Here is a 13698-nt window from a genome sequence, read left to right on the forward strand (position 1 = left end):
CTGAAAGCAAGGCCATAGGCTGACTTCAGTGCTATGTAAAGAAATATTCTTGTCATTCAAACAAGATGCAAGCTAACCTGATTAGGAAGTCTGTATGCCTTCACAGTTGACAAGTATCTTTTGGACGTGTTTATCCATGAGGACTAAGGGAGGTATTATGTAGAAATGATGCAGACCTCATGAGATCTCTCCCTTTCTAATTTAATAACCATCTGGAACTTTGGCCTCATCTCCACAGGCTGGGTTGGTATCCGAGTAATCCAATCAGTCCTTTAAACTTCCTCACAAGACTTCTAGTGTCCTAATTTAACCCAGGTCAGAAATATTTAAAAAGGCATCTCTCACTCCCACTTCCTTTTCTCGCCAAAGGCAACAAAACAAGACAGTTAACCAAACTTTTTTTTAACCTCATTCATTTGGATTCAGGTTACTTGATGTTTCAGTTTTGGGTTGGTGGCTATGGTTAAGTTTTATTTTCCCTGGAGAAGGGCCCTACCTGAAAGCCTTAGAGTTGTTCGAAATCCAAAACCAAAAATGAATGTAAGTTTTGCAAATGGATCTTTCTGTAGACGGGCAAAAACCACAGATTCAAACATCCACAGACTCTGCTTCTTTGAGATAGAGACTTCTTCATGAATTCATATCTTCCCTTACTACCTCTGACAATACTTTTTATTTCTGTATTACCTAATTCATTGCATGCTGGCAAACCATCACCTTATGCACAAACAAACCAAAAAACAGGGGACTTCGCTCAACTCCATTCAGTCTGCAAATCAAGGAAAGAGACTGGGTAGTAACTAATATCAGTATTTATCACTATCTGTTGCTAAAAACATATAATCTACACTAATTTATTTGCTCAGCAAAGCTTAAAGTAGGTATTATTATTTTGATTCAGCTTCTGCCTTAAAGCCAGCAAGATCCTAGGCAACATATAGACATGCCCATGGAATACCTGCAAACATGTTTTGACCTTCTAGATACTCTCAAATCCTACTCTAAGTTTTAGCTGTGAAATATGCAAGAAAAAAGACATCTCTTTAAGTAACACCATTTGGGAACAGTGACTCCACCCTTCCAATATCAATTATATAGATGTAAATTGTCAGATGTTTGGGTATTGGGACACACAAGATAAGGAAAGCAAAGGGATGACTGATTCTGGGTTGATCCAAGCATTTCTGATGCAGAATTTCTCCATAAAATGTAAAAAATGAAAGCAGAAACGGTTTTAATAATATTCTTCCATTCAATGCAGAGGAAAAACTTAGCATAAAGAAGATGGGAACTGGAGAATCACTATGCAAGTCTTAAGACCTTGCTTTCTGACAGACTGACAAGCAAATGTGTAAACAAAAGGTTATTATTAAGACAAAGCATCTAATCCAACCATAATATAGTGAGGTTTTCTTGGTTGTTGCTGCTTGCCCACCTACAACACTAGATTTATTGCAGGGAATTCCCTCAAACTTTTAATTAATGCAATGAAGTGATGTACCACCACAGTTGTATCTCATCATGGGATAATGAAATCTCTTAATCAAGACTTATTAGTCACTGGAGGGATACAGTCCAGTGACTCAGTGAGCAACTTTGTCAGTCAGAGAACTATATTACGGATGCCTTAACTGAGGTGTGCCTGGTCCAGGTGCTGCATGCAGCCCAGCACAGCTTGCACTGTGGCTGCCCCCTGCCATCATGGCAGTGGCTCTGCCCTAGCACCCACTGACATTCATTAACACTTGCTGAATGTTGATGGAGACTGAGCAATGGATGTGAGCACAGTGAGGTGGTGGTGGCAGCAACAGTAGGTCACCTCCACTGGTACAGATTTTTACAAGTGCCACATGTAGATTCTTGCTTACTGTTGGCAAAAATGCACAGCTAATGGTGGTGACTATGTGAAAAAAATAGCATTTTGTAGCTGAGAATTTGCTCTACCAAACAGTGTTACTGTGCTCTCAGTATATGTTGTCATTTCCATGGAAATAATTAGGAGGCATTACTTTTGGAGTAACAGCTGTATGTGGCCCAGGCAAGCCTAAAGGTTGGACATCCATTTCTTAACTGTTACAATCCTTTATTTCTCAAATCCAATTTTAGTGAATCCATGATTCACTAAAGGGAAAACTGGATCTTGCTAGTTTTCACTGCAGAAGTGGTTATTCCTAAATTATGACACTACACATAGATTAACTTCTGTCTTGTGAATGCACAAAGGTTCATTTTATTTACAGAAATGCAAAAGTGTCAATCAACCATCATAATTAATTTCAGCAGTGTTAGTTTCAGATACAAGCTAGAGCCACCAAGTTCAGACACAAACTTTCCCCAGATTTGAGACATTTTGGTTTGGAAGCGATCTTAAGCAATTTACACATTATATTCAGCTACTCTATGATACTTAATACTTCCCTATGCCATCCCATTTCTCCTTCTGGAAAACAGAACTTAAGGATAAAGTCTTTCCTTTTTTCCACTGCTCCCATTTCAAGAAATGTCTTATTTGCATGAAGAGGAAACTCTCTTCTCATTTTCCTATAGACCTAAAAGGCTGTGCAAAACTCGCATTCTTCAGTTTAGGAGACATTTGTAAATTCTGAATGTTTCATATCCTCCCTAGAGAACACGAAGCATGAGGTCTGCCTATTTTATCAGCTTATTTTTTCTGGGTACTGCTGTGGCCATCAGAAACAGGTGGTCCCTTTGCTTTATTATCGCAGCATAGGAAAATGGAAAGCCTCCTGAGACTTCACACGGGGAAGGCTAATGAGCATCATCCACTGCAGCTTTCCTGGGGAGAGGGGCTGCCATGTAGCTTCGAGCTCAATACCATCAACACGAACAAGCATCTGTTTGGCCATGCAGGTCTCCACAAGTTGCAGACTGACTCAGGAGGCTGAGGCAAACACAGGTTCTTCTTAATGCAGAGCCTAGCAGATCTTGGTGACAAGAGGATATTCCATGTGCAGTTTTGAGTTCTAGAATTACCTTAGAGTCCCAAAAGCTATGGGTGCAACTACATCAAGGAAAGCTTGCAAGTAGGTCCAGAAAAGACAGGAAGATGCTATAAAACCTGGCATCTCCTCCAGATAGGATCTTTCAATATCCTTATGGTCCTGACAGTGTGGCACTGACAAGGTGAAATAATGCTCACTGAGTTTCTGTATATTGCAAAGAGCCACTGGAGGAATGTTTAGATGGCATCACAAATGTTTGCTCAAATAGCTGTGCTCTCTGCTACTTTAAAACAAGGGTGGTACTGTTACTTGGAGCAATATTTCAGATGGTACAGGAAAGTACTTCTGGTTAAAACTTCATTTGTCTGAATTAGTGAAAAGCTGGAGGAATGTTTATGATACAATTCTCTGCAAGTTGTGAGGACGTTTACCATAAAATTTTCTCTGCCTTATCCCTCTTTTCATTACTGCAGCAGCTTTCATTAGCTGCCTATCGGTTAATGTCCTGCCCCATTGGATTCCTCAATAGAACATGTTGCAAAAATGTAACCTAAGGATTTAGATACTGTTAAAAAAATGCAGCATCAGCATTTATATGCCCATTGATACCAGGATGTGCAGCGCCATGTTTTTTGACGTTATGACGTTTTGATGTTTTTTGACAGTATGCACAGAAGAAACTGATTGGAAGAAGAAATTGATGGATATAAATAAACAAATAAAATAGAAGTCTGTTTACTTCCTGGAAAAACACATCTGCATGCACCAATACTAAGCATTTGCCTTTACCTGCAGGTCACGAAGTAAACCAGGCCCAGGCCCATCCATGTCATAAGTGACACTTCAGTCTACACTTTGGACTGAAAAATTAGGCTATGAAAACAGTAAGTATAGATAAAACTGAAAACAATGAGAAAACCCCAAATCAGGATCCCCGCTCTTCCTTGCAGAGTCATGATCAGTCTTAGTGCCTTCTTTCAGACAAAGGAAAAGCAGCTAAAAAAAACCCATGATCATAAAAGCATAAAACCCAGCTGCCCTTCCTGTGTAGGAGCAGAGAGACTAATCACTTTTAAACTCAGCAGTAGAACAGAAAGGTTACAGAGCACCCTGCTCCTCACGCAATGGAAGGCTGTAGCTCTCCAGCCTCTCCTCACAGCCCTCTCCCCTGACAAACCCTGGGCAGCACCAGCCCATCCCAGAGCTAGCAAGATCTGTCTGCAAGGAATAAAAGCAAAAGGCCTATCGTCACTTTCTTTGATTTCTTTAACGGGGGAGAACATACAGTGAGAATTTTAAATAAGATGCTTGTATTCAGAATAAAAAGCAAATGAGGAATTCACTTAGTCACACTCACATTTGAGTGCATATTCTAAAGCAATTCTCATTCTCTCTCAGTCTTTATGAGGGCATCAACAATATTTCCAGCTAGCCATAAAGAAGTTTTTTCTTCACATTTTCTGTTGACAAGGCAGTATGAAATTACCCTGAGCTCTGCACAACCAGTATATGTTATTCCCCGTTTGTCCTGGGAAAATGTCTTGGTCTGTACTATCCCTTACACCTTTCTACCGCAGCCACAGCAAACACTTTGATGGAGTTATGACTTAGAAAATACCTTCTATGAGCAAAGCCGAGAGCAAGCACTTTGCTAACTGCAGTACTTCTGCCAGCTCGTGCGAACGCAGCGGATCAGAGCCCAAGTCCTCCCTTCCTATTAGTCTCTTTCCTCCTGACTCCCAGCCAGACCTCTCCCTTTGCAGCTGGTCTTCTCCTTCCTGCCACCTACCTCCCTTCTTCCCAGCTTTTCTGGAAAGCCCTTACAAAAAGAAGATTTAAAAGTTTGGTCTGATAATTGCTTTTTAATGGAAACCATAATCGCCGGAAGATTAAAAGCGTAATCGCTAAACAAACGGTTGGAGTTTTGGTCTGTTTTGATGAAGACAGTAAATAACTTTTGTTTCAGAGGCTAAATGGAGCAATCTGTGCAGTACACAGGGACGTATCTAATCTGCCTGTGTCCGAACACTGCATTAGCACAACATCGAGACAATCCTACAGGGTTCAAGATGAAGAGCTCTCTGATTTGTATTTTTATTATTTATTTACATACTGGCTAATAGGCTATCATCAGCATATAGAATTCACCAGGTGAAAAAAAAAAGCCCAACCTGGTATCTTTTTTTTTTTTTGCCTCTTAAATTTACCCTCCTATATTTACAACAGTGGCAAAATAACTTCAATCAAAATGAGGTTAAGATTATTTTTAACAGATGTTCACTGCTGGCCTGACCCGAAATGTATTGACGTCAATGAGAAGACTCCATGGGGCTTTGGATTGGGTTCTAATTGTTGGAAAAATTAATGTTATTGTAAACCACTGGTCAGTGCTGTCACATGCTCTCTGTCTGTGCCAATTCTATATGACCGGATAACAGACACACATAAATCTGTTCCAACTGTTGGTTAAGAGGCTAAAGGACATCGGGGTTTATCTTTTTAATTCTGATGCAACCCCTGCTCTTCCCAGCATGCCCCATGGCACTACTGCATTTACTTGACATGCTCTGCATTATGGACACTATTCATATAATCACAACATTTTACAGTCAAATACTATGTTGGAATAATAGGATTATTAATGCTGCCTGCGTGAAGACAGCTGGACTACAGATACGTATAAGATGAGATACCTTGGTTCATTTACTTTCTATGCCGATTTAAAAAAATAATAATTAAATTCAGACCCAAAGGAAGGGCTGCACTTACTGTTAAGAAGACGGAAGTCTATGAACGGGTAGGAGCCGCGGCGCTCGGAGAGAACCCCTGTCTGACCTCTCACCCGTGCATCTCCTGCAAAACACAAAATCCCCCGAGACATTAGAAGGGGCAGCTGCCTTTCTCTGCTGTTCACAACCAGATCTATTTTCTGTTCAACGTGACGTTACACTCCTCCAGAGGGAAAACTAAGGTCCAAAAAAAAAAAAATCATCTCCTTGACATCCCTGGGTAACTGGGTAAAGCAGTACAGCTGATCCTCTTATCAGAAAAAAGCACAAGAAAAAAAAGTGTTCTTCCCACCGAGCAGCTTCCTGCTCAGTAAGAATGCTCTCAGTGCTTCAGGAGTATGGTGGAGGTCTCGTTCCTTCTGTCCAAACAAGCGAGTTGAATTCTCACTGTCACAGCATCATACATGAAGGGCTCGGCCTTGGACTGGGCTCAGTGTCCAGCAGACCTCCAAAGCTGCGGGACTGGCCTCAAAACCATGAGATGATGAAAAAAGCCCAAAACCAAAATATGAGGGTTGTTTTTTTTGTTTGTCTTGTTTTTCTTATGCTGCTCTTGTGCATTCTGGAAAACGTCAGCTGCCTTCGCCTCTAACACAGAAGCTGCTTTATTTAACTGAAATCTGACATTCTGAAATCAGCGTTATTCCACAACTTTAGAATGTATATTTCAGCACTACAAAGTGACAATATAATGATAAGAATTGGTATCCCTCTGTAACTCACATTGACTTGCCGTGCAAAACTCATTTGAGATGAAAAACTCTATTCAGCATGTGCAAGAGATACAAAACTCTTTCAAAGTAGATAGAAGGTGGATAGCTTTTTTAAATATGGAAACGTACAAATCATATATTGTACTGTAACTTCCCCAGTTCCATAGGGGAAAATTGCCAGGAGCAAGATCTTAAATATTCTTAAAGAATAAGTTCTGAGATTTTAGAGGCTCACATCAAGGTATTCCAGCTCTTTGCAACACCGGTTCCTCCTCTGCAGGGGCACAGATCCTCATGCTGAAAATATACCCACTGTACTTCCAGAGACAGCTCACTGAAGGCCTCTCAGAGTTCACAGTACAATTATGAATTATTAGTTATTTTGAATTGGGCTTCCTCTGGGGACCTGAATGCAGCATCTGACTAATCTAAACAAAATTTATTGAAGAATTTGGCTGCTAGTGCTAGCTTCTACTGCTTATGTTTAAAAACAAGAAAACATCTTCCACCATGAAAGAAGGAACGAGTTAGACGCTGTTATTTTTTCTATCTAATGTTCTCTTAAAATGTGCTTGCAATTATGTTTAAGGGAAGAAAGCCAAGCAGAATGATTAAGTTGACAATTCGAGGGGAAAAAAAAAATCTTCCATGCCCTCTAGGGGTCCTTAGAGGTACAAAAGACACAGGAGCATGCACTCAAATTAAGAGTATTTCAAACACAGTCACTTCAGAGTATAAATATGAATCTTCACTTTCATCTGGCTGTTTTGTTTCCAGCAACAGAACATGTGTTCCCTGTGCCCAGCTGCCAACCCGCAGCTCCCCCGCTGGCTCCAAGGAGCCAACCTCAAGCTACCCAGTCTGCCCTTGACCCCACACACCCTTTTGGATGACAGGAGGGGCAAACCTCTGCCTGCCCCTCAGCTGTGGCAGCTCAGAGGTGTGCAGTTTCAAGCCACGTGCAACTGCGCTAACTGAGGTTCCCTCCTCTTAAAGGGCAGATGAGTGGAGCAAATAGTTCATAAAACACTGAAGCAGGATTCATTGGCACCCATGAGTCAGAGCTCCCCAGCCAGCACCCTCACCTAGAAGCACTGCTCACTGCCACAGGTAGACTGCGTTGGCTGACTCACGCAAAAAGGTAACAAATGGCGAGCATAGGGCACACAGTATATAAACAAAAAGGCAGACAGGCTCAAGCCTGCCACCAATCCAGCTATCAGCAAATTAAGAACAGGTTTAAACTCAAAGCATGCCTTAATTGAGGCTTTTGTTTTTTCTGTATGCATCAATGAATTAACAGGAAACTGCAAATAACTCCCTGCATTAACAGACTGGGAAACATAACTCCTGACTGACTCAACAAATTCTTTGAAAGAGAAGAGACAAAATTCAAACCCCAAAAGTCTAAAAAACACCCCAAAACCTTAAGACATGCAATAACCCAGAATGATGTTCTTTCATGTTCAGAGAGAAAAAAACTTATCAGATCAAGAGGCACACCATAGTACTGGAAAATAAAATCATACAGGGTTACAAGTGGAAACTCTCATCTCAATAGTATGATCTCAAATTTTGACAGAGAGACTGCTGTAGGTAGGCAGACAACTCAAATACAGAAGAAAACAGAACATGAGCTCGCCAAAGGTAGACCAAAACCAGATAAAGCCTGACACTGAATTACCTCAAATAAAATAGCTGTTAGACAGGAAAATAACATTATAGTGTATTTCAACCATATGGGCTTCGTCAAATGTATGAGAGAAGGCAAGAGATGAGTACAAAAATTTTAAGTTGGAAGAAGACTAAAGGCAAGAAGATAACAAGGTGCACTGAAAGGAAACTTCTGCTTGTGAACAATTACTACATGGTCTTTAAAAGATTCATATTGGGAACAGGTTTTTTTTCCCCTTTCTTTTAATTAATGACCTCGGCTTAGAATCAAAGTTAGTGAAACCTGGGAATATACAGGTATATACAGCTACAGATATATTAAATAAACTTCACTGCTATTGTCATCTTCTTTGCCTCAGCTGCTCTATGGCCCAGATGCCTGCAGCTTCCACTTCCATTTTACTAGCAGCACAGCTTCCTCTCACAGTGCTGTTGATGTCTCCTATGGAACTAAAGCTTTACTAACTCAAAAATATACACACAGTTCCGGAAAGGTAATTACAACAGAGACAGAGGCAAGGGAGGTGTGGACACCATCAGACGAAACACTTAACAGAAGCTCATCTGAAATAAAAGCGCCTGAGAAAGCTCAGTTCCTCCTGGAAAAAGGGCAGAGAGGGACCTCTAGAATGATGCTCAGGGCTCCAGAGAACCATTTCATCTAAGAAAGATCATCCTGCATTGCTGATAAGCAGCAGAATAAAAGAAATAACCATCTTGGCCAGAGGAATTTTTATACAGAAGGAAGAGATAAACAACACAAGCAAGTGATGGTAAAGTCTTAATAAATGCTGAAACAGTACCTGAAATTGGTAAGGAATATGCATGACTGTGAATAAACTTCAAGTTAAGAACACGTGAACGAGTTTTAACCAGCAAACCTGAGGACCTGAAGTCGTGGAAAATTACTGATGTGATCAGTATCAACTATTTGTATCATTTTACATTTTTACAGACAATAGAAGCTTGGATTATATCAAGCACTATGGGAATCTATATGCAGAATAAATCTGCATTCCCACTGACTTAGTAAAAACCACTAAAACCCTTATATTCCAGGATCGTTAACTTTGCCCTCAGGAAAGGCAAGTTCATGATGAGTCAAAGATGTTATCCAGTAGCTCTACCTCATCAATCTGTTATTTCAGAACACTCTGCCAGGTGCCACCTAGTCTCTTCTTACATCAGAGAAGGATTAGTTAGGAAGTGGTGGTGAGCTAAATCAACCATACCTGCCTTCCTCTACACTTTCTCGGTGCATCAATTTGGAGAACTTTTATATTCTTCTCTATTAGTTTTGATTACATAAGTACATTGAAAAGAGATACTAAAAATAGGGATTGCACCAGATTTGCACCATATCACATGATTTTTAATTTCCGTAAGTCAAGGGCCTTTAATGGCAACACAGTCTCCTTCCCTTTGACAGAAGACTTTGATGGGACTTTCATCAGCCCCAGAAGATCTTTACGTGTCTTTGCTCTCCACCTTAAAAATCAAGCTAAACAATTGTTCTGAAAATTTATACAATTAGCAGCTTTAGATAAATAATCCTTTTTGGAGCAAAAGGAAGGATTCTGTGGAAGCAGGGCAGGAAATTTTGACAGCTCATTGTGTTCCCAAGTGAAACAAACAGGGCGAAGGGAAACGGCAAGGGTACAGGTCCTCCCTGGCTCCTTTGGGCTGAAGTTGCGTGGCTGGAACGTTCACAGTCACAGGGACAAGTTGCTGCACTCTTGCTTCAGCCAAGCCAGCAGGACAGCTTCCAGCAAAGACCTCTCTTGGTAGTCACTGCACACTTTAATTTTACTTCGTCCTCGTTACAACAAGTAGATAAGACGACAAAACAAACAAGCCAAAGAAAGGTGTATTAGGAAACAGGAGCCTGTGTGGACATGAGGTAGCTGACAACACATGACTGACATGCACAGAGTTTAGAGTCATGGGAAAATGGAGTATGGCAAGAGCCAGGGTGCTACAGCAGTGATAGGGCAGCACAGCTTCAGGGCAGAAGGGTTAAGAGAAGAACAAAGTGGCCCGGGGCTGCCTCATACATCTGGAGCAAACAGCCATCTGCACCGAAGAAAACAACTTCTCCAAGGCTTGCCTGAAATGATGTGGGATTCAGTTTCACTGAGTAAACACAACAAATTAGGAGAGAAAACAGGGCCATAGCTGGGACAAAACAACCAAGCAGCCTCATGCAGCAGAAGTCAGGACAAGCCATCTAATTTTTGATTTTATTTAGTATACAGCTCCATGTGGTAAGTCAGAATACCACAGAGAATTCACAGGAGGTTACAAGTATTTATTCCAGTCAGATTTTTCTACAATTTTCATCCAAATATTTCTTAAGCTGGCTGTTTTAGGACACATCCTGCAGTCTCTGAGTGCTTTTCATGGAAAACAGAGGGGCAGTAACAAGGCCACCAGTGCATGGAATTCAGTAATATGAAGGCTTGGGATTAACTCAGGTGGAGGAAGATGAGTTGATGTTTTAAACATCATTCTTTTGGGTAAAAGGCAAGCTCAGACTGAAAGATTAAGAACAAGTAGTAGAATTCCAGGAATTGTTTTTGATTTGAAATCACCTAACACTTGTTCATAATGATTTGTATTTGTACCTGTTCAGATTATTTTCCTTCAGTTCTCCTAGTGCTATAAGGATCACAGCTGTAAATTCCAGCCTGCAGAAAGCACTTTATGCTGACTTCCTCACGTGCACAAGATCTGAAGTGAACAAGGTTTTCTTTGAGCAGAGATTGACATCAAGCTTTAGAGAGATGGGACAACTCCTTTCCAGTGGGAGAAGCCCTCTGGGAGCCACCTCACTTCACCCACTTGTGAGCACCAAAGTTTTAAGTATCTGAATGCTCCCAAACATGAAGTTCTCTGCATCATATGATGGTTCCACCATTTCTGTTAACAGTCCTAATGAGTTCTTAAATAGTGTTTAAACCCAATGCATTTGGCAGTTTTGTTTCAGCAGGCTCTGCAAAGGAAGACAACTGCTGACATTCACTTTTTTTTAATACAAAAAAAAGGATAAAATGATAGTGTAGAACCTTAGAGAAGATGACTTAATTCCCCTTGTAGTGTTCCACCCCATGAACATACAACCTTCAGAGAGTAATAATAAATAAGTAAATAAATGAACAGAATAATTTTTATCCCAGTACTGCAGGTAAAGGCATGAATTACAGAAGTTTTGACTGCTTTGTTTTACAAAGGAGAAATTTAAACTTCTCATCTGAGAAATGATAAATTCCATGTGGAAATCTGATTTTTTTTTTTTTGAAACAAGTCTCCTTCAGTGAGATAACATTTTGAGCTACAATCATTATTTATTTTTACGAGTTACTTGAGTTTCAGCTTTCAAAATTCCATCTCCAAACCAGCAACGCTTGAATATAAGACATATCCCTCACCCTCTGCTTTCTTACTGAACTGTATTCAGAACGAACTGTGGCTGCTAGCTAAACAAACTACTGGCACTGCCTGACTGTAGCAGGCAACCATAACATCTGCTCTCCTTCACTGAACAAAGTCTGTACAACTGTTGTATCTTAAAATTTAATATTAGCTCTCCTTGTGCCAGTCTGGATACATGCTAGAACAGAAGCTGTCAATCTGCTCCCAAAACCCTCCTCAATACCGATAGTCTCCTGATATAATCACCTGTGCCCTGATGCATAGCTAGAGGAAGACACTAGGATCTACAGACATGCCTTGAACACTTGTCCACTCTGCCAAATGGACGTCTAGAGTAAATGTAACTAACTGTTAATTCTACAGACACTCTTGAAATGCTTCCTTAAAATGCATCACATCACACCTGGCAACCTGGGAGAAAAGGTTTTGAACTGAAAGATCGAGGCAAAACTATTACAGCATACAGAATTTGAACTGAAATCCAAGGGGATAAGAAAGCTGCCACAGAGAGCCAGGTAAGAGCAGTCATTGCCCATATCCATCTCCTCTTCCCACACCTGTTTGTTATTCCATGAAGAAACCCAGAGCTGCATCCAACCAAAACAACAGTCAGAGCTGACTACAACAAATAATCAATTCTACATGTTCTAATGAAGGTAACTTTCCAAAGTGTCAGTATCTTATGTTGCACTGGAAGTGCTTTCAGTTGTTTCTGAGCTTCGTAATGCACTGTGAATTACTGCCTTAAGGCAAGAGGTATTTCATGTAACCTCAGGTGTAAGTGAGGGGAGAAGAATAGGTGCCTCCACCCAGTGACTAACACTAAACAGACTGGTTGCCTTTCACAGCTGCACATTTTTGGTTTTTACTGCAGTGAGTTTAAGTCATGCTGCTCCTAAATTAGGTGCCATGGCTACAGACACAGCACGATGTGGGGAAAATCCCAGGCCTTGTCCATGAGGATTGCTTTCAGGCAGTTAGGACCACACCAAACTTATCTGTAAGTACATTTTAAACTGCAATTAGCCCTGTGACTAATACTACTTAGTTTGTAATAAATACCAATAGACACACAAATTCAGCCCCTACCAGTGTGTGAGGGCACACCCTTAAGTACATACAGTGTAGTCTCTGTAGCATTACCCCACAGCTCCATTAAAGCTAGATGCTTGCTATGCAATAGTAATTGGACTACAGTTCCCTATGAAAAGAAACAATTAAATTCTAACTGATAATTACTTAATTCTAGCCCCCAATAAAAAAGCTTATATAAAGTTCACACTAAGTACCATAAAAACACAGACAGAAAGGGAGCATAAGAAAATGGGTAAATTATACAGGCTGCTTACTCACATGCAAACTTCTTATTTTTGGAGACATTAAAAACAGAGACATTGGATTTTGCCAGCAGGAATCTTATAAACTTCAGCTAATGGCCTTTGTATGCAAAGGATTGACAGACACTGGTAATTGGTAGCAAGAAACAGGGTTACAGAACTAAAAGCAGGAGGCAGGCCTTGGAAAAAAGAACGCAGTGAGAAGGCACAGAGACTTGTGTAATTATTGTGTTATAAATGCAGAAGGCAGAAATCATCCATCTCCACCTGAAGGAGACAGTGCAGACAACCACCATAAACATTTTGTTTCTGCTATATTATAGCCATCTAGCATTACTATCCAGAGGGCTAAATGCACTATTGAAAGCTGAAAATAAAAGCCTGGGAGAACAGGGAACTAGGAGGAGATTCAGGCTTTTTTCCCCCCCGAGTGATCCATTTATAATTCCCATTCTTGCCTGCAGCTTGCAGCACTCAAAAGCAGAGGCACAGCACTGAAAGCATCTTGAGAGTCTCAGTGCTGCCATGGTCCCCAATTGCAGCAGCACTCTGAGCAGTAACAGAGGTCCCAGAGCACTTTGCTGGATCAAGAAACCAGACTTGCAGTGGACATGCTCCTTTTAGTGAGCTGAATGCTTCATTTCTAGCTCTGGTGCTAAGTGCCACCTGTCTCTGTTTTGAAGTTTTGATACTGCATTATTTTTGGTTCTTCAGCCTTTTCTGCATCCAAACATTGATCACTGACTTTCCAGGGAAAGAGAATATTAATATCGACAATACTGAACTATCT

At 40.7% G+C, this 13698-nt stretch overlaps 1 protein-coding gene across 7 annotated transcripts in view; it reads right to left on the minus strand.

The window, feature by feature from the left end:
* Window positions 1-13698, minus strand: part of PDE7B (phosphodiesterase 7B) — a 163519-nt gene that overhangs the window by 28732 nt on the left and 121089 nt on the right. For 4 of the 7 annotated variants that reach the window (XM_040698413.2, XM_046939183.1, XM_015284177.4 and 1 more), the window contains one exon: window positions 5733-5816. The exons of the other annotated variants lie outside the window; for them this stretch is intronic. In XM_040698413.2, the coding sequence (XP_040554347.1) occupies window positions 5733-5816 (84 nt within the window). The remainder of the gene's footprint in view (window positions 1-5732; window positions 5817-13698) is intronic. 7 annotated transcript variants of the gene reach the window in all.

The sequence above is a fragment of the Gallus gallus genome, chromosome 3 (assembly GCF_016699485.2).
Source record: "Gallus gallus isolate bGalGal1 chromosome 3, bGalGal1.mat.broiler.GRCg7b, whole genome shotgun sequence".
NCBI classification, from domain to species: domain Eukaryota; kingdom Metazoa; phylum Chordata; class Aves; order Galliformes; family Phasianidae; genus Gallus; species Gallus gallus.